At 38.6% G+C, this 19,898-nt stretch overlaps 1 protein-coding gene and 1 long non-coding RNA gene across 3 annotated transcripts in view; one reads left to right on the top strand and one right to left on the bottom strand.

Annotated features, from left to right (window-relative positions):
• The window catches only part of Reln (reelin), a 442,954-nt gene that overhangs the window by 329,460 nt on the left and 93,596 nt on the right, over positions 1–19,898 (top strand). For both annotated transcript variants that reach the window (XM_063237786.1, XM_063237784.1), the window contains exons 23-27: positions 4,113–4,250; positions 4,950–5,136; positions 10,295–10,500; positions 14,721–14,892; positions 15,340–15,540. In XM_063237786.1, coding sequence (XP_063093856.1) covers positions 4,113–4,250; positions 4,950–5,136; positions 10,295–10,500; positions 14,721–14,892; positions 15,340–15,540 — 904 coding nt within the window. The remainder of the gene's footprint in view (positions 1–4,112; positions 4,251–4,949; positions 5,137–10,294; positions 10,501–14,720; positions 14,893–15,339; positions 15,541–19,898) is intronic.
• LOC134473472 (uncharacterized) lies at positions 13,062–19,521 on the bottom strand. Its single transcript, XR_010043704.1, has 2 exons — positions 19,120–19,521; positions 13,062–14,838 (listed from the first exon to the last, which is right to left on the bottom strand). It is a non-coding gene; the product is annotated as an uncharacterized LOC134473472 (long non-coding RNA).

Raw genomic sequence — 19,898 nt, 5'->3', positions numbered from 1 at the left:
TATAAGCCATTGCTAAATATTCTATTGATGCTTTATATAACAACTTTTTATACTTTATACAACATCCTGCTTGTTTATGTCTGCTGCTGAGATATAATCAAGACTTTAATTTCAGTGACATTTCCAGCATATACAGCAATAAAGGTTTATACAAAATGACATAGCAAACAAATAAAATACTGGTCATACTAGGTGCAAAGTTACTGAGGGATGTTTTTCAATATTTTATAATTAACTACATTTCTTTCATTCTTAAAAAAAGACAGTTGAAAAGTTGAACCTGGTGGCACACACCTGGTAGTCCTGTGGTCCCACCTTCTCGGGAAGCCACTTGTACCCATGATCCCTTGGGCCTGGAAGCTGGAGACCCTGTCAATCAATCAGTCAGTTGAACAAAAGAGGCTAAAAAATTAGAATCACTGATGTTATTTATTAATGTGTGATACGATTTCAAAATTATGGTAAAATAATATTGGTAAATGCTTTAGAGATGTCTTTTCATCCCATAGAAACCTTATTAACTATTTCCTTGGATGTTGTAGTATAATGAATATCCAAAAAAGTATTCCTCTTATTACAAAACGGTGTGCAAGTTATTCTACTCCCTGTTACATGTTACACTACCAGGCCTTAGCTGAAATCATGACACAGCTACCAAGTTGAAAGTTTTCATGTGGTTAGAAAAGATTAATTCTCATCAGTGTTAATTGCTTAAAAGAAATACATGGACCCTTAAGCTCTAGATCGAACAGTGAGTGTCTGCAGTCATGCTCACTGAACGCTGGGGAAATAAACACAGCTTTAATTCAATGTGTCTCATGAGCTAAATCAATATGTCTCATTTTGCAAACAAAAAAATCTCATTCTTTCAAGTATTTGCTTTTAGTTCCATGTAATAAATAATGTAATTTTGTTTCTCCCAATTTCCTTCAAAACCCTAGAAAAAGAAAGAGACTATTTTTAAAAACACAGCCCACTGGAATAATTCCTTTAGCATCTCTACTGACTAATACTTACACTATGCTACAATTTAAAAAGTAACGTTCAGTTAGTCCTTACTATCTGTAACCAGTTTGGGGGTCCAGAATGCTTAGTTCTTCTAGCTTTACTCTCCTTGGCTTTCTTAATCACTTTACTGCTGTATGTTCATTTCAGACTTTCAGAAGTAGCATTCCGTTGAAGGACAGGAGCACACTTCAATTTAAGGAATATTGCTTCTTTGACCAAATCTTTGTTCTGCTGTTTTGATTCAAACGTATGCAAATATGATCTGAAAGCATAAAAGCTAACACAGTCCTTGCATTATCAAAGACCTGTTACCTTTGGAAAGTGCTAGATGGAATGACCTAGATGGAAATTTCGAATGTATACACCTGTTCAGAGTATCCCAACTGAACATTTGTTACCCAGTGAAGATTAATTTTGTTTTTGGGAGAGACATTTACATAAGAACAGGGCCTAATGAGACCCCAACAGCTGTCAGTTTCTGACTTCATAAGCAAATCAACACCTAATGACTGAATGAGTTTCAGAATAATTGGGTAAATGCAATTACAGGAACTCTAAAAGTGGAAAATACGATTTACTCAGGCTTCATTTACCTTGATTCCTCGGATTACCTATCAGGAGATGCCTCGTTGCCATTTTATTTCAGCCTTGAAGTTTATATGAGGAAGAAATCAAATAAAGACTCAAATTTTGTTGCTTTGGGGAATCCATAGAGTTTAGGTTTTAAATACAAATCAACCTCATTTCACAACCTACACAGCAGTTCTTTCTGGTTTCGTTCAAAATGTGCAAGATCTTCTTAGATTACTTAGTTGAGAGAGAGAAAGGCAAATTAAATATTTATATCAAGGGTGATGTTTAGCAAGGGTGCAGCGGCACATCAGCGAGATCACACCTTGATTTCCCACGTGTGGCCACCTGGAGACTGCTCACACGACTCATTTTCTCTTTTCTCACCAAAAATTAAGACAATCTTCAACCTGTTTCCCCTCCTTTTGCTCTTTAAGTAACATCAGCACGCTAAGTGGCAGGTTGTGATTAAATGGAATGGCCCACTTTCAGCTTTTTATCTTAAGAAAACACCTTTTTCCAAGAGATCATAACGAGGGTTTATTTACTTAGGAAAAGTTGGATGGTGTCTGCCCCGGACTGTTACAAGCACAAGGAAACTGGGAAGGCAGAAGCACAGGTTTCTGAATTCCTGCCCCATTTTAATACCGGAAGTAACAAAACCTCTAAATAATGCTCGCCTCGGGCTTTATAAAGGGCTCTAACTATAAAGAAAGTGAGCTGTCACCGTGGTCAGCACACCACCAGAAGAATTGTTAGACTGGGGAGCTGGAAGGGATCTTAGACATTAGTTTACCCAAACCCTCTCTCTGAGAGGTGGGGAGCCGGCAGCCCTGGAAGGCTTGATTTCTCACTAAAGGTCACAGGGTTGATAAATGGTACACCTGGTACACTCCGCAGCCGCCACCCTAGGAGGTGAGAAACAGGCTGCCCTTTCCTGGCCTGCTTTTCTGCTCCCTGACTCATTTCTCTTAGAGCACTCACTTTATCCTTTTCCTCGTAAACTATGAAGACAAAGACACAGCATCTCTATCCCCAGAAGAGCTCGCTGTGTATCACCAGTGGCCCTGGACCTGACAGGGGTTGTAACTAATCTTTTAAAAGTGGGGCCAACTCTTCCTTTCATGATGAAAATGGTGTCTATTCCTTATGTACTTCTATTCTGTAAGGCTCTGTGTTCTAAGGCAATGTGCCTACTTCTATGATAGGCTCTTCTAAAACCCACTGCTTAATGGGACTGTAAAATTGTGGTGGCCATTTAATCACAAACATAAACCTCTTATCATAGAGGAAGGGACTGTATCTGTCCCTTTGTATGTCGCCTGATGAGCCCAGATCTGTAAGCAAACCCACAGACTGCTTGTATGAAACCTGGAATTACCCTACTAGAGTAATAGGTTGAAAACACAAACTATTAACAGCTGATCATTGGTAAAATTAACACTAAAAGCATGGTCTGGATTTTAACTCTCTATTATGTACTTAGAGAGTACTTAATATGTGTCATTGGTGCAGAAGACTTTAATGGATCATTTGAGCCATTAAGATTAAATATGTCTAGATAGTATGTTTGGAGTGGTTTAATCAATGGAACTGAGTTCCCACAGGAATTCTGCAAATTCTCTTTGTGTGGGGCTGGGGATTTAGCTCAGCAGTATAAGCACCTGCCTGGCAAGCATGAGGTCATGAGTTCGATCCCCAGTACAGAAAAAAATTCTCTTTTGTATTATTTTGTTTAATCACAGTCCCTGTGATTAAATTCCTAAAAGTGAAAAATATGCCATCATTTTAAAAGAATGTTAAAAAGCAGTGAGCAACTGGCAGTCTGCTTGACATTACTCCCCAGATATCCTCCTCTTCAGACTGTGCCTGGTTTCACTGAATTAAGGTCCCAAATGTTTGTGTGTGTGCACCATTTACCCCTTTCATACCCACTTAAGATCCACTTGTCCATGTAACTCAAGCAAGTTAATATTTCAGAAACAAACAGAACTTAACTTCCTGATGTTCTCACTTATACCATAGTACAATACCATCTATCCCTTCAACCCTAAAACAATACTCCCCAAAATGTATTCTTTCGTATTAAGCACAAATTGCAAGTTTTCTGTTAACTACTGATATGCTCATTGTAAGAAATTGTATTACTCTTAGGTAAACATCTTACATTTTCAACTATGAAAAACAGGCTCCATTTAGTTGGTATCTTTATTTTTTTAAATGTTCCTGCTTCCTTTTTCTAGCCTCAAATCTACTGATTTGAGTAAGAACCAAAAGTACTGATAATTTATTTTTTATGATGTCTCCAATCAACTAAGCTCAAACTGGATCAAACAGAGGCAGATCTCTTTTTAACCTTCCTCGTGATAGAAGTATTGAACTGTACATGATGAAGTGGAAATTAAACTAAATAGAAACGATGGCCAGCTAAATACAGGTTCCGGAGAGTTAGTTCTCTCAAAGATGCTGAACTCTGGCGTTCTTTGTCTCTAGCACCATGCGACACACTTTGTATCCCTGTTCCTCTCGTCTAGGTCCAGTGCCACCCGCTTCCGCTGGAGCCAGAGCTACTACACCGCACAGGATGAGTGGGCATTAGACAGCATTTACATCGGGCAGCAGTGCCCCAACATGTGCAGCGGCCACGGCTCCTGCGACCACGGCATGTGCAGGTCTGTGCTCCCCAAGGGCAGTCTGTCCCCTGCCTCAGGATTTGTGTCTCTGGTCCTGTCACAGTGCCTGTCATCAGTCAGGCGGTGAGATGATGCTAAGTGATGTAGCCAAAAGACAGTGCACTGCCTTGTGTTCCCACTTTGAATGTCTAAGACATTGTCACATTTAAATAAATATCAAGCCACATACTGTAAACCTCAAGACGAGACCTCCTGGGTTTCAGTTTCAAAGTTTATTTTTTAAAAATCCTTGCTATTGTTTCCCATTTCTCTGTGGATACTCAAAATTCTCCTGCACCATTTTACCAGAAGCTCGCCGCTGTACACACAGGCAGAGGCGGTTACCGCTGGCACATGCGATGGGCAGGCAAATGTGCAGAGGTCACTTTTTCAGGCTGCGGGGAGATCCCGCTATCCCTTGCTCCCCATGAGCACACACGCCTGCATCCTGCCTCCTGGATGCCGGCCTTCTTCCTTTATGTCACTGTACCTACTAAGGAAGGGTTCTGTCCACTTAGGACGTGTGAAAAACTGCAGATTGTTGGTACCACATTATAGACACAGATTCATTGTGGAGAAAGTTCTGCAGCGACTGACGAGAGCTGGGGGAAAGCAGGACGTGTGCGATGTCCCAGCCTGGACAGCCACAGCCTTGCCAGCGGGTTCCTAATGGGGGCCCTCGGCCTTGCTGTCTCGTAGGTGTGACCAGGGATACCAAGGAACTGAATGCCTCCCCGAAGCTGTGCTTCCCTCCACGATTATGTCGGATTTTGAGAACCAGAATGGTTGGGAGTCCGACTGGCAAGAAGTTATTGGGGGAGAAATCGTAAAGCCTGAACAAGGATGTGGGGTCATCTCTTCGGGATCATCTCTGTACTTCAGCAAGGTATGACCCAGAGCCGGCCGGAAGTCAGGACAGTGGTCAGTGTGATGTGTGCCATCCACAGGACAGCCGTGAGTCCCTGGTCCAGAAGGCAGGGTTCGACTGTTCCTCATATTCCCTGATCTTGATCAGGCTTTGTCATGTGCATCCTTCCCTACATCTCGGCAACTCTTACACTGTTCTTTTTGGGTTTTTGGGTTTACACAAATCCACATTAGACCAGCTTAAAATTCCTACCCCTCTTAATGCTGATTTAAAACTCGCTGCTTGCTTCCCTCCAGAGGCTGGTAGGCTTGTGTCCTGAGGCCTGAGTGGGCTGGCACCCGCTCTCTTCTCATCCTGGCTTTTGGAAAGCTAGAAACAAGCAGACCCGGGATGAGCAAAGAGCAGGGAGGGACTGGTGAATTCGGGCGTTAAGGACAGCAATTCTGGAGCCAGGCCACATAGTCCAGTACCCCTTCTTAGCTCTGTAACGTTGAGCACGTTACTTAATCTTCTTATAACTTAGTGGTATCAGCTGTAAAGGGGGGGGACAATAAGAGAATCCTGAGGGTTGTTATGTAGAATACATGAGTTAGCATTTGTCGGTCATGTAGAACAGTCCCTGACATCCAGAAGGTGCTTCCATACGTATTTATTAAATTTGTCGATCCCTTAGTCTCAGGACAGGACTGAAGGGTGGAGGAATAATAAGAATGGAGGTGTTCAGGGCACTGACCAGCTTTCCATGGACTGCAGTCATCTCAGGTCCATGTGACTCTGACTGGTGACTGCAGGTGGCATTTGCCGGTGTACGGAACTCTACATGAAAGTTTTCACTGTAGCATTCAGCTTACTAACTGGGACTGACATGCCCAGCAGAACCACAGAGACCCACTCTTTGAAACACCCTCAACTCCTGTTGCTTGGGTAGGGCAGGAGAGAGGCGGGCACCTCGCTCTCCTCTTTCCTACAGCGTAAGCAGGACATTCTTTTCCATTCTGTTCCAGTGTATCTCCTTCTTTAGTCTCCAGAAGGACTACAGGGAGCTCCCGTCTTCAACCTGAGCAACGTGTCTACCCTGAATTACTGGCAGCTCTTTTAAAATGTGGAGGGATTAACACTTCTTTCCTTTTGTTTTTTTTTTTTGTTTTGTTTTGTTTTGTTTTGTTTTCTGTTTTTTCTTGGTACTGGGAATGATCTTGTGCTTACCAGGCAGGTGCTACTGAGCTAAATCCTCCACCCCTGACACCATTTTTTTGCAAAAAGGACTACAGCCACTGATTCTGGTAGAGCGGAAATGTCCCACCTTACATCATGTAACAAGTAGACAAATGTGGGCGGCATACCATAGGGACGATATATTGCGGAGTCTGTTTGGACAGAATTCTAATAAAAGTTAATTTATGCAAGTACAAAAATAGGTACAGGTTTTGTTTTGATGCAGGTGCATAATAAGGAATCAGCAAGCAAACAAGACAAACAATAATAGAAAATCAGATTGGATTCCATTTACTGGTTTTTCCTGTCTACTGACATTGAAGGCCCCGTGATGATTACTGTTAAAGATGGAGTCAATACATGATCAATATACATTACATAAACCTGGGTATGCTGTGTAGCTGTGCAGCCTTAAGTATCGGCTTTCACTAATAAAGGACCAAACACCCCAATAAACGTATGTTTACATGCATGCACACAGATTGTAAATATGTTAAGGGTCTGGGTTCTGTGTCAATATTCCTTTCACTTAATTCAAGACGGTCTCTGGAGTCAGACTCCCTGGGTTTTGTATCCATACTGCAAAACTCATTGATTGGTTCATCTGACAACGACATAACATCTCTCTGTGTGTCTGTTTTCTTGTCTGTAAAGTGGGACGTTGAGTTAATGCAGGTAAAGAACCAAGAATAATGTTGGGTTCCTAGAGGGAGCACAGTAAGTGCCAGTGTCATAATTCTATTTTATGAAAGTAAATTTCAAACTGGTATTACTGAAAAAAAAAAAACATATATATATATCCTACCATTAATTTAAAATCACTATTTCAAAGTGAATTTATTCAGATCTGTTTAGTTCTAAGTAGGGGAAGCTACTTTCAGGGAAGGAAGGAAATTGGATCTATGCAATAAAACCTCAAGGCAGGTTTGAATAGAATTGGCCTCGGAGATCTCAGCACCGGGGAATGCCCACAGAACTTTCTCCAGGAGGGCAGACCGTGTCTGCTGTCACCGTGAGAGCAGACCCACAGCCACAGAGCCTTAAAGGAACTTTAGAGGGAAAAGAAAAAACAGAGAAGTTTCACTTTAGCCATCTCAGCGACTCGGAACAATGCACAGTTTGGGAGAGAGGTATCACCAGCAAGCATTCCTGTGTGAACAGGCAGTAACCACAAAGGCTTTCACTCACCGCTCTAAATTAACTGATCCACAAACATGCTTCCATCCTATCTATCCCTTGTCTTTCGCAAATGTTCATGATGGTCTCCAATATTTCTGTATTCCTGCATAACTTGTATTCGTTTTTGCAAACATCAGTCCTCTGCTCCACCAAGGAGCTCTCCTGGTCCTCCTCACCCACGATCCTAGCAGCTTCCCCCTGCCCCCCGTCCCCTTTCTGATCCCCCGTCTTCTCTGCTGTCACAGGAGCCTTTCAGCTGTGTCTGCGAAGCTTTCAGGAGCCAGAGCAAGGGATACTCGTATCTCTGCTCATAGACTTCCTCTCCCTTTTGTAGATATACTGATTGAATTTTATGTGATCCTTACAGTACCTGGCAAAAAGCTGAATTCTAGATAAACTGATCAGCCTTAAAATGCATGCCATGCACTAGGCATTTATGTATCAATAAATACTCAATACTAAATGGGTTGAGGAGTTAATAAGTGATCATATTACCAAAGGGGGTCTAAGAAGTAACTGAGACTTGGTCGGCACCGCGTACATGCATTACTACCTTTGCCACAAGTCTGTGAATCCCCTTCACGATTGTTTTTATGACACAAGGTCTTTTGCGTGGTGCAATTAATTGCAGAAGAAATGAATGAATGAGTAAATGAAATTAAGAAAATTGGAAAGCAAAAAGAATTCTAAAGCAATGACTACTTTCAAATATAATGGAATTCTTTGTAGTGGCATTTCAATTAAAGAGAACTTAATTTTCTTGGAGGTTTTGCTGCTGTAAATTTCTAAATCCTGAAAGCATTCCTATTAAATTTGCTTTAATTTTACTAAATTACTGAAGTAGTAAACCACTTTGACCTAGAGCTTGAGGGTAAGTTATGGGTAATTTTCACACTCCAGTAATGAGGAGATACTTAACTTGTTATTCCAACACACACATACACACACACATTACACACGTAAATCCATTGACTGTAGTGTCACAGGGAAACCAAAGCATCTGTGACATCAAATTCTAAATTCTGACAGAAACTTTGTCATGAGCCATTTCCCTCCTTTAAAACAATGTTCAGCATTTCCGGTCACCAGACAAAAGAAAATGATTTGTGCTCTTCTCTAGGAAGAAAACACTTTCTGTGCCAAACTAAGCATTTGTGTGGTGATTTCCACCATTCACAAAAATCCCTCAAAACACTTTGCAAACCTCTGCCTTAGAAAAAGAAGCCTGTACTGTGCCTTTCACAGTGAAACCATCATTCCAAACAGCTAATCGTGATCACTGGATTTTCAGAACTCTACTCATGTTAGAGCTTTATCTTTCTGGCACATACCAAATTTTTCATAGACTTTGCTAGATTCAGATTAACCTGGTAATCTAAAAATCCTTTCTCCCACAATGAGCTGGAGGCATGAAAATACAAAGATCCCTCTAGCGTCTCTGACTTGTGATATTTAAAATCAACAATCAAAAATGAAAGCGCTTAGAACAAGTTGAATATTCACATTACTTACAAAATTTCCTCAAATACATAGTTAATATTGAAACTTTTGAAGAATGTGTTCCATTTTAGAATTAAAAACTTGAGTTCACATTTTTGTGAGCATGCTTGTTTACTTTGGAATCTCTTAATTGGCTTTTGTGTCTATTAATAGCAATGTGCTCTTTTAATTAGCTCCAAATATTCTCCCTATGACGTCTAATAACTGAAACCCTTTCTTAATGAACTTATCAGGTTAGAGTAGGGTTCACATTATAAATATGAGGGTCTGCTACGCTGTATACATTGTGTCAGTTTTCCTTGCCAACTTTTAATTGAACTCCTTGTGAGCTCTCTGAGATCAACTCAGAAAAGTCCATGGGTTTGCCGTGGATGAATATGTTTAGGTGGAAGAGTCCCTTAAGCAAATGTTCTTTCGATCCCTTTAGCGTGGAACCATTTACACACAACCAGAATGATGACTACCTTAACGATGTGTATCTAACCCCTCATACAGCAGGAAGTATCCAAGTAAAGGAAGCGAGTTACAGGGTTGAAAAGAGTTAACACTCCCAAGACATAAAGAGACTGGTGGTTGTGGAGGGTTTATGACAATGACCCCTCACAACTTCTCAACTAGAGAATAAGAGATGGACAGGTGACCCAGGAACAGGAGAGATGAAATACTCTCACTGTGTCCAGAAGTTCCCTCGTCCCCTGTTTAACTTTAATCCCCACGGGAGAGGAGGGCTCTACAGGCAGGTGTGGTGTAGTGTGCTACCCTAACCTATCACATATTATTTCACTAACCAACACAAGGCCCGAAGAGGAAGGTGTTACTACACATATTGTATCTTTGAGGAAAATAAAAGCTTAGAAAGGTCCCACAACCAGCCAACAGTATACGGATAATGGGCTGAGATTCAGAAACACCTCGAGCTGACTTCAAAGTATAAGGTCTTTCTTCTCCATTACTCTGCCTCGAGGAGATTTACAAAGCGAAGATTGAGAATGTTTTCACTAAGATTAATTTTGCTTTTAAAAAAAAACTTTTTCAAGTGAGAAATTCTCATGGGGTCACATAACTAAATCATGAAAATCAGTGAAGGAAAGACTGAGCCAAGGAACGGTGACCATATCCAGAGCAGAAATTGAAGTGGCTCAGCTGTCCCCCCTAACCCTAACACCACTTGCTCGTGCCTCTGTGTGGTGTCAGGATGCTCATGTGAACTTGAAACTGAAGAGCAGAATGCCCAAGAGCTTGCAGGGGACTGATGCCGCTTTTGCTGTCCTTCTTTGGAAAGGCTGGGAAGAGGCAGTTGGTGAGCTGGGATCTGGATACTTCCTGGGTGGACTTCGTGCAGTTCTACATCCAGATAGGAGGAGACAGTGCAGCGTGCAACAAGCCGGACAGCAGGGAGGAGGGCGTCCTCCTTCAGTACAGCAACAACGGGGGCATCCAGTGGCACCTGCTGGTGGAGATGTACTTCTCAGACTTCGACAAACCCAGGTAACCTCCCACCGGGGCGTCTGCCGTGGTTTCCGGGAACGGGAAAGATTATGTTGTTGTTGAGCTGCTCCTAAAATGTTGACAGTTGCAAAAATAGACAAACTCATAAATATTTAACATGAAATAGCCCAGCATATAAAGATTTCATTTCATTTAAGTGATTGGACAGAAATCATTTGCAATCTGTGTTTGAATTTTTTAAAATTTTGGAGGAAAAGCAACTTTGACTAGCAGAAAAACAAGGTTGATTGGCTCCTGCTTCCCCAAAGAAATTCTGTGATGCAAAGTTGGTCCAAGCACAGTTTTCTATTTGCAGATTTGTTTTTGTTTTTGTATAAAGAGAGCATGTTCTGCTGTTAGATTTAACAGCAAGACGGACTTTTTGGTTGTTGTTAAAAGTTCTTACATGGCTATGCCTAAATCTGATCTGAAAAAGTAGATAAATCTCTAGACATCAGATATCTAAAATTTTTCATTGGCTTATCCCCATCTTTATTTTGATAGATGAAGAATACACATACTAAAATGTTCTGTGCAACTACTGAGGTATTTGGAGAAATGATTCATGCTTAATGCTAACATATTAGTAGGCAATCAGTATATTTGTGTGTATTTAAATTTAGTTATTTGAAATTATGTAGCATTTTGAAATTTGGTTTTTATTTTTATATAAATTACATTAAATTACAATACTATCACGTTTATAGTTTCTTTATACAATCAGTATTTCCCTTTAATACAAAGATGGAATTCTTTATATGTTGACCACCAATAATTACTAAGCCTTAATATATTAATATTGTTCCTATTTTGTATATTACAACTGAATTTTGTTATATTGAAAGAAATCATTGAAGAATATACAGGTACAGTTCTTATAAATTCAATATGCTTTAAACATGCTGCCTAAAATACAAGTTTCATGAACTGAAGGTTGATAAGTTCATTGTTTAAAATATTAGGTCACTTAAAGGGGGCATAAGTTTCCATAATATAACACAAGGAGATAGGAGAACACATTTCTTCTAAAGGAAGGAAAGAGACCAGGTGGGTAAGGCAGAAGCCAGAAGAGGGAGCTGAGTAAAACAAGCAACATCATCCAGTGAGAGCTGGGGAATTCTGGGCGGGAGATGGAACCTAGCGGGGTCTGTAAGACCAGTGCGGTGGAGGGATTCCATAAGGGTGCCGCGCTGCTTTGCACAACAATTTGAAACAATGCAAATTATTTTTCCTAGTAATGTAATTCTCAACCTGGAAAATATTAGTTGTTTAGTGAAGCGACTAGAAGACTATATAAACAAACATTTAACAGCTTCTCCGAGTTGCACCTCAAATATTATATAATGTATTTTATTTATGGGAATATTTATGAAAGGCCAAAAACAGTCACCAGATTCTTTTAGATTTCTGTGATGCTAAAATGGCTAAGAAACTCTGAGTTGGAAAATGTGGGAGAAACTGCCATTCGTGGTGGCAGATGCGTAAGTATTAGAAGTAACTTTGACAAACAGTATGGAGAATGTCTATGAAGGAAACTTTAAAATTTAAAATTTTCCTTCAGAGATATAAAAGAGAGTAAGCAAATGGGAAATAATATAGTGTCCTTGCATGGAAAAAACTGGAAACTGTGACAGAAAGATACCTCTGTTTATGACATAAGAAGTTACTGTATACATGAATATTGCCTATTAATGAAACAAATGATTATTTAATCAAGTGGTGATAGAAAAACATGAGTAGCCACTTGGGAAGTACTTTTAGTTTGTCACTTTATGTCCCTAAAAATTGTTAAAGTTTATTTCAGATTGGTTACTGTCTGAATTTGGAAAAAAATCTAAACAGTACAAATTCAATGGAAAATTTCCCAAAAGAAAGAGCTCTTTACATAAAAATGTACTACATGAAAATATAAATTACATATACCTGTCAAAATAATAAGGAAATGAAAATAAAACAAACTGAGAAATGTATTTGCAACTAACGAGATAAAAGGATTAGTGTTCTGTTCCTCTAAGAGCTTATACAAATTGTCAAAAAAATGATCCCAACAGAAGAGTGGATAAAAAGGACATGTAAATGTTAAGGAAGCACAGATGTTCAATAAAATATGAATAATACTCAACTTACATTAAAGAGATACTAGATTTAACAGTCAAGATAAAATTTTCTAAGTATAATACTTAGTGTTCTCTCCACAAGGGAACCATGAGAAATGATGCAAAAGCTAGTATAATCCTTCCAGAAAAGAATTTGAAAATCAAGAGTCTTAAACATGACCATTTTATTTTGCCTAGTAATATCATTTTTGGTAATCCTATGTAAGTAAACAAACAAGTATAAAGTTTTATGCATAAGGAATTTTCCTACAGAATTATTTATTATAGGAAAAGTTGAAATAAATAATTGCATGAGTATGTAATGAAAATTATGTAGACATTAAAATGATGTTAAGAATACTGACATGAGAATTTGCTTATAAGGCAATGTAAAGTTATAAAGTGTAGGACACCAAGTTATAATATCTCACCTATACAATAAATTACATAGTAGGATGCAAAAGATTAAGGTGGTTCATGTTTCTTTTTTTTTATTTAAAGGAAAAAAAAACAAAACAGTATAAGGGTACAAGTAATACAGAATTACAAAAAAATGATTAAAAAAATCACTAGTTAATAGATTACATATTGTTATCTTAGAAACAGTTGTTCAAGTTACAGGATTAAAGCATACAAAGTGGACATTCAAACAGTGAGACTGCAAACAGTTGTGTTCAATGATCCAACAAAAACTCAGTAATATAGTTATCTATCTTAACACATCCATACACACTTGCAGTTGTATCCTTTACAGCACATTTTTTTCCTCTCTTTTTTACAACAAAACTTATACATTTTGAGTTTTATTACTACCATAGTTCTTATTACTTTTTTTGTAAAAGAATAAAACCAAATATGACAAAACAAAGCAGTTGGTCAAAACAAAGGATAGACATAGCACATGATGTAAAAACAGAATACAAGGTTATCAACAATGGTTACCATAATGCCTCTTGCTTCCTTAAAAAGAATTGCCTATATCATCAGGTATAATAAAACTGAACAAAACAGTACAGAACAAGACCAATAAAACCTAAACATTGGAAACATTACAGAACTTCAAAAGAAGATAATAGTCAAACCAGAATGGGCATCATAGTGAATCTTATTGCCTTCAAAGTAGTTGCCTATACCCTCAAACTTGATACTATCAAACAGAACAGTCATGTTTCATTTTTAATGCATATTTATATTTTCCTATAATGAGTACGAGTTCCTTTGGAAATTTTCTTAAATGCTATTTTGTTGTGTTAACCTGCAAAGAATTGTTTTTTCTTGATATGTCTTTAAAAGGTTATGGCCATTGTTATGTTGCAGAAATCTGATATCAAACCAAATGGAAGATCCTTTGCACCAAGGAGTTGGAAGGCAACTGTTTCTTACGCTAGCAGACTGTTGGGACCAAGTCCCAAATCACCAGCCTCAAATCAATTTTGGATTTAGTTTTTATAAGGTTGCAAGCAGGGAGTACAAAAGCTAATAGCAAATCAGTTTATGTTAGGTCATATGTTGCAAAGCAGATTTGTTCCAGCAGGTTTACCTTAAAAAGGAATTGTCTATCCTAGGGCAGGAGAATCTAGGGAGGGAGCTGGGGCTGAGAGGTTGTAACTAAACATGTCTTTCGGTAGTTAATCTTGGTTGGACAGTCCTTGAAAATAGAATCTGTTTGCATGTCAGACAGTACAGGCAGTCCAGGTGGATGCGGTCAGACTGAGTCAGGTCTGACTACCTCTAAGTTGCAACTGACGTGATCGGTTAAGGCTGAGTCTAGTGGTCTGACTATGTGCTGGGCTGGGTGAGCACATCCTGTCTTAATAGGGCATCAGATTGTTGATTTTTAACTTTCCTGTTACAGTTATAGTAATCAAAAGAACTTGGTAAATCAAAGTAGCTGCAATATTTTTCTCTCTTCTCCAGAAGATGCAATTTCAAATGAAATCAACATGATCCAACTCAGCTCTCTTATAACATTAAACTTCTTGTCAGTCCAAATTTAGGAACTTCAGAAATGTCAAAAGATCCAACAACACTAAATATCCTCAGTTGCTTCCCTTATTATTTCATTAACTGCTCAGGAAAACCCAGCTTTTCTTTTCCCGACCGTGGTGATTTGCTTTTATGCAGATTCGTCTATCTGGAGCTTCCGGCTGCGGCTAAGACCTTGTGCACCAGATTCCGCTGGTGGCAGCCCGTGTTCTCCGGGGAGGACTATGACCAGTGGGCAGTCGACGACATCATTATTCTGTCAGAGAAGCAGAAACAAGTCATCCCAGTTGTCAACCCAACTCTGCCCCAGGTAAATGGAGCTCCAAAGAGCTGAGGATTGTAAAAGTGGATGAGATTAAAAAACAAATAAACAAACAAAAAACTGTTAACTTCCTAAAGTAGTTAGCATTTGACACTGAATTATGTAACATAAATTTAAATTTCTTGTGCTTAATTTTTATTACTTCTGTAAGCCAGTAATTCACATGTTACTCAGACTGTGAAATCTAAGTCATCAAGTAAAATTGTTAGTGTTTTATAAAGTGATTAGAAACTCAATGGGCTAACTTATTTTGGTTATTAAATCATCAGGAAAAAGTGTTAGTGTCAGTATAGAAAAAGTTAATCTATAAGTTCTTCTGTATTTTACTAGAAATGAAACTGGTGCATGGCCCAGCATGTCGTAAACTGAAAATTCCTTTCACGTTTTCAAAGCTATGCAGTCACTTTCCTGTTTTATTTGTATCATTTCTATTAGAACTTTTATGAGAAGCCAGCTTTTGACTACCCGATGAATCAGATGAGTGTGTGGTTGATGTTGGCTAATGAAGGCATGGTGAAAAATGAAACCTTCTGCGCTGCCACACCCTCAGCCATGGTGTTTGGAAAATCGGATGGAGACCGGTTTGCAGTCACTCGAGATTTGACCCTGAAGCCTGGATACGTGCTACAGTTCAAGGTATTTATGCACAAACATCTTCCCAGAGCAGGGTAAGAAAATGTCCTCAACAGTAGATTCCAGGGTCGTCGAATGACAGTGTTTTCCAACTCTACTCATAAGGTAAACAGTTTATCAGCTTTGTTTGTTTCTTGTTTTTTGTTTTGGTTTGGTTTTCTATTTTTTGTGTCTTTTGGGTTTTTTGTTTTTTGGTTTTTTTTGTTTGTTTGTTTTTTGTCTTTTTGAGACAGGATCTCACTATAGAGTTCAGGTTGGCCTTGAACTAACTTTATAGCCCAGGCTGGCCTCACACTTGTCTCAGCCTCCAGAGCACTGGGATTACCAGTTTATCCGTTTTTATTTTACCTTTTATTTTTTTTGCTGAATTGCTCTTCTTGTTTTCTTATTTATGCATTTTTTTATTTTAAATGGAATAAAGCAAAATGGAACAGTGATAAGTAACAGTAGGAAATCTGCAGTAGTTACTGTATTGCATGTCGTGGCCCTCTAGATAGTTGCTCCGATTCAGGCTGGCTCACAGGTGGGGGCTTAGCTTCCTTCCTGCTTCTCCCCTGACCCTGTCCGCACTCTGACCTGGTCACAGGCAGAGGCTTACCTGCCTTCCTGGTTCTCCCTGGTCTGCACTCTGGCTGGGCCTATCAGTTTTTGATACTCAAACTTTATCTATCATTATATTTCCTTAAGTGGTTGGGAAACTCTTCCCTAATTAAAAATAGCATTGAGTATAAGGACTGTACTCTGACTGTGGTTTATTGAATCCTGTGCTTCTGAATGGTGCTGGATAAGTTCTGTTTTTCTGCTTACTAGTGGTTTTTGGACATGTTAATTCTTTTATACTTTTATTATAAGATTTTCAAACAATTCCTTTAATTCAGTAAATTACTGTACTTAACTTTGTTTTTCTAATAGCTCATTGTCTTTCAACACTGTGATATCAATATGTATAGTGAGTATTTACTTTGACAAGATCTTGTCTGAGAACTTCAATCAAAATTTTATTGTGTTTATAGTAAAATCCCATTGGTGAATTCTGGGGTTGAAAGTAATGCAGTTTTAATGAGCTAGCACAACTACATGGTCCTTACATAACGGCAGGATGCAGATGCTAAATAATTTACAAATAGAATTATTAAAGAGATCAGATGTTTATAGGAAGCTCTTCAAATACAATTTCCACAGGTCTAAAAATAAGGATGTTAGTCATAAATAATAAGATTAGTAAAAATGTTACCTTTGTTTGGATTTTGAAGCCAACATATAATAAAAATTTATTTTGATAGCACTTAAATTGGTAGTAAAGTAATATCAGTAGCCAATACATTTCCAGAATGCTATGCTGTTTCTCACCTGACACTTTTTCAATTTACTTAGTCATAAAATCATGGTAATATAGGCATTAAATTCTACAAGATGATATGCTGAAACTTAAAAACAATCCAAGAAATTGTTACACATTTCAGTACTTACAGGAAAACAGTGCATAGTACTTGAGAAAAATCTTAGTTTTTGTGTTATATAAGCAGAAAGCTACTGATTTTTGGTTATTAATTAATAATAGACACAAAATATGAATTATTCAGGAATTATAAGTAATGTATATTTGAAACCTGTATACAGGAACTGTTGGTGTCATTTATACAAAAATGCCTGGTGCTGGTGCATATATATAACTCTGTCATGTGGCAAACACTAGGTTCTAGGTTTGTAGAAAGAAAATAGGGTCTTTGTCCTCAAGATGCTCAGAAGCAAAAGATGAGCAAAAAGCAAACAGTCACCATGCAGTCACAGGAGTGCTGGGGTCCAAGGAAGCTCTGGATGCTGTGGGAGTGCCCTGTGTAGCACCTGACATGGGGCAGGTACTAAAAATACATTTGTCAGTGGGTAGCTGAATAGATGGATGGATGGATGGATGGATGGATGGATTAAAATTAAAAGCTTCTGAAGTTTTAACTAGCTGAAGAGTGAAGGGGAAGGATTTCCAGATAGAAGTCACAAAATATCCAAATACATGAAAGTGCAAATGAGACCGACAAATTTGCAAACCCTGAGAAGTAAGGGATGTGATTCACCAAGATGAGACATAAAGCTGATTTTGATTTGCACTGTATATTATACTAAGTCACTTGGATATTACCCCAAGAATGAGGAGTCACAAAAGATTTTTAATCTGCTGAGTGCCAGAATCAGACCTGTATTTTAGAAGGCTCATTCTGACAGCAGTATGGGTGTCTGCCTGACAGGAAGGGAAAGCATTGTCACCAAGCACATTAATTCAGAAAATATTTATAAAGTCAGTATGTTCCAGGCACTATCGTAGGCTATAAAAAAGTACGTAAGCGTGGAACAGACAGTGGAGAGTCGTGACCATTTTACAGTGTTGTCAGGTTAGCCTCACTGATCAAATGTTACTTAAGCTACAACCTACAGAAAGTGAAGGACTGAGTCATGCAGCTTCCTGGGAAAGATAATTCCAGGTGCAGGGAACAAAAAAGGATCAGGGCTTTAAGGTGGGAATGTTCTTGAAATTGTTCTAGAAACCACAGGGATGCCATTGTGACCACAGCAGAGAAAGGAATCCAGTAGGCCATGTAGAAAAACAGAAGGAAGAGAGACAGACTTTGAATTCTGTTTTATTCACAATTACTAACAGACAGATGATATTGTCTGACTCACGCTTTTAAAGAATCACTCTGGTGACTGCTGGGAATAAGATTCTAGAGCTGAACAGATACCGGGGGTGGGGGCAGCCATTGCCGTGACCCAAATGGGCCACATAGGAGTGTGTGGTCGTGGAGAAAACAAGAAGTGAAGAAATCAAGTAATAAAGGGAAAAATGGCCTGGTCTCCAACGCTTACTTCAATTTTCCATCTAAATTTGGTATTCTTGTCTATAGTTTCATACCATAACATTTTATTATAGCTTCAGCCGAGAAACGAAATAAAATGTGAACAGATCATTCACATAAGACATCATTAATTAAGCAAATAGGGAAAAGCCTGACAGTTAAAATTAACAAAAAATATAAACTGAAACTGTTTTAAAATTCATTTGTACATTGTTAGTTTAGGAAAAAAAAAATCTTAATCTATAATAGTACCTGGTGCTGTGGTAAAACCAATGAATATGAACTTAACTGATATGAATTGAACACATATAATCAGAAATTTTTTAGTGTTTCTATATCTGTACACAGTAATTCTACTCCTAGGGATTTATCTAGCAGTAACATATTAACTGAAGAAAAAAGATTGTCTGCAATACTACATGTAATAATAAAATAATATTGTGAATGAAAAGCAAGAGAAAGCACGAGAAGCATGAAAGCTTCAACCCTTTGACCAAAATATATACAGGAAAACTTCGGTGTGTGAGCATAATTTGTCCCGAGAAAACATGCTTGTGATCCAAAGCACTTGTGCATCAAAATGAATTTCCCCATAAGAAATACGCAAACTCAGATGATTCGTTCCACAACCCAAAAATATTCATATAGAAATGATTGCAATACTGGAATATAATACAAATAATAAAGAAAATATAACACATAAAGAAAAATAAGCAAGTTAACCTGCACTTACCTTTGAAAACCTTCATGGCTGGTATGAGGGAGACAAGAGAGGAGGGTGACTGTGTAGCATGACTGTCACTGTCGCTGTCACTGAGGGAATTACTGCTGTCTGTTGGCTCAGTGGAGTCTTCTTTTCGTGCAACTCTAACAAGGAACCTATCAAATGCCACTTGCTTTTGCCTCCTTTCAAGGAGTTCCTGGAAATGTGACACTGCATTGTCCTTAAAGGGATTCATTGCTCACACTGCCACACCCTTATTTGGATGATGCTTTTCTACAAAATTTTGTACCATTTCTTACATTTTACTCATCCTCCTAACCTCATCTGAAGTGAAGGATTCCTTCTCCTCTCCTCCATAACCTCTTGCTATTGGGATATTATTGCCCATAATCTGAGAGACAGAGAGACACACAGCCAGACACACAGACACAGACAGACACAGAGAGGAGGGAGGGGCCGTTGGCTAGGCTGTAGTCATGTGGTGTTCAGCGTCTTACACTACTCATGTTGCAAGACACTGTTCATCTATCAAGTTAAAATTTATTAGAAATGTTTGCTCATCTTGTGTAACATTCGCAGAACAAATTGCTTACAATTCATGGTTTTACTATGCTTTCTTAAAAAGAGCAGAAAGGCTTTGTGTGGGGGGGAGCATTGGAATTTTGGTTGCATTTTTTTACAGTTTTTTTTTTAACTGTGCCAATCCTGTGTTGACAATCCTCTACTCAAGTGCATGGAACAGTAGCATTTTATCTCTGAATGATGCTGTAACAAAAATTCAGCTTTCA

Source organism: Cavia porcellus, unplaced genomic scaffold (genome assembly GCF_034190915.1).
Source record: "Cavia porcellus strain 051 isolate PalLab524CR breed Dunkin Hartley unplaced genomic scaffold, mCavPor4.1 scaffold_2, whole genome shotgun sequence".
NCBI lineage: Eukaryota > Metazoa > Chordata > Mammalia > Rodentia > Caviidae > Cavia > Cavia porcellus.
This window is presented reverse-complemented; position numbering and strand designations above follow the sequence as displayed.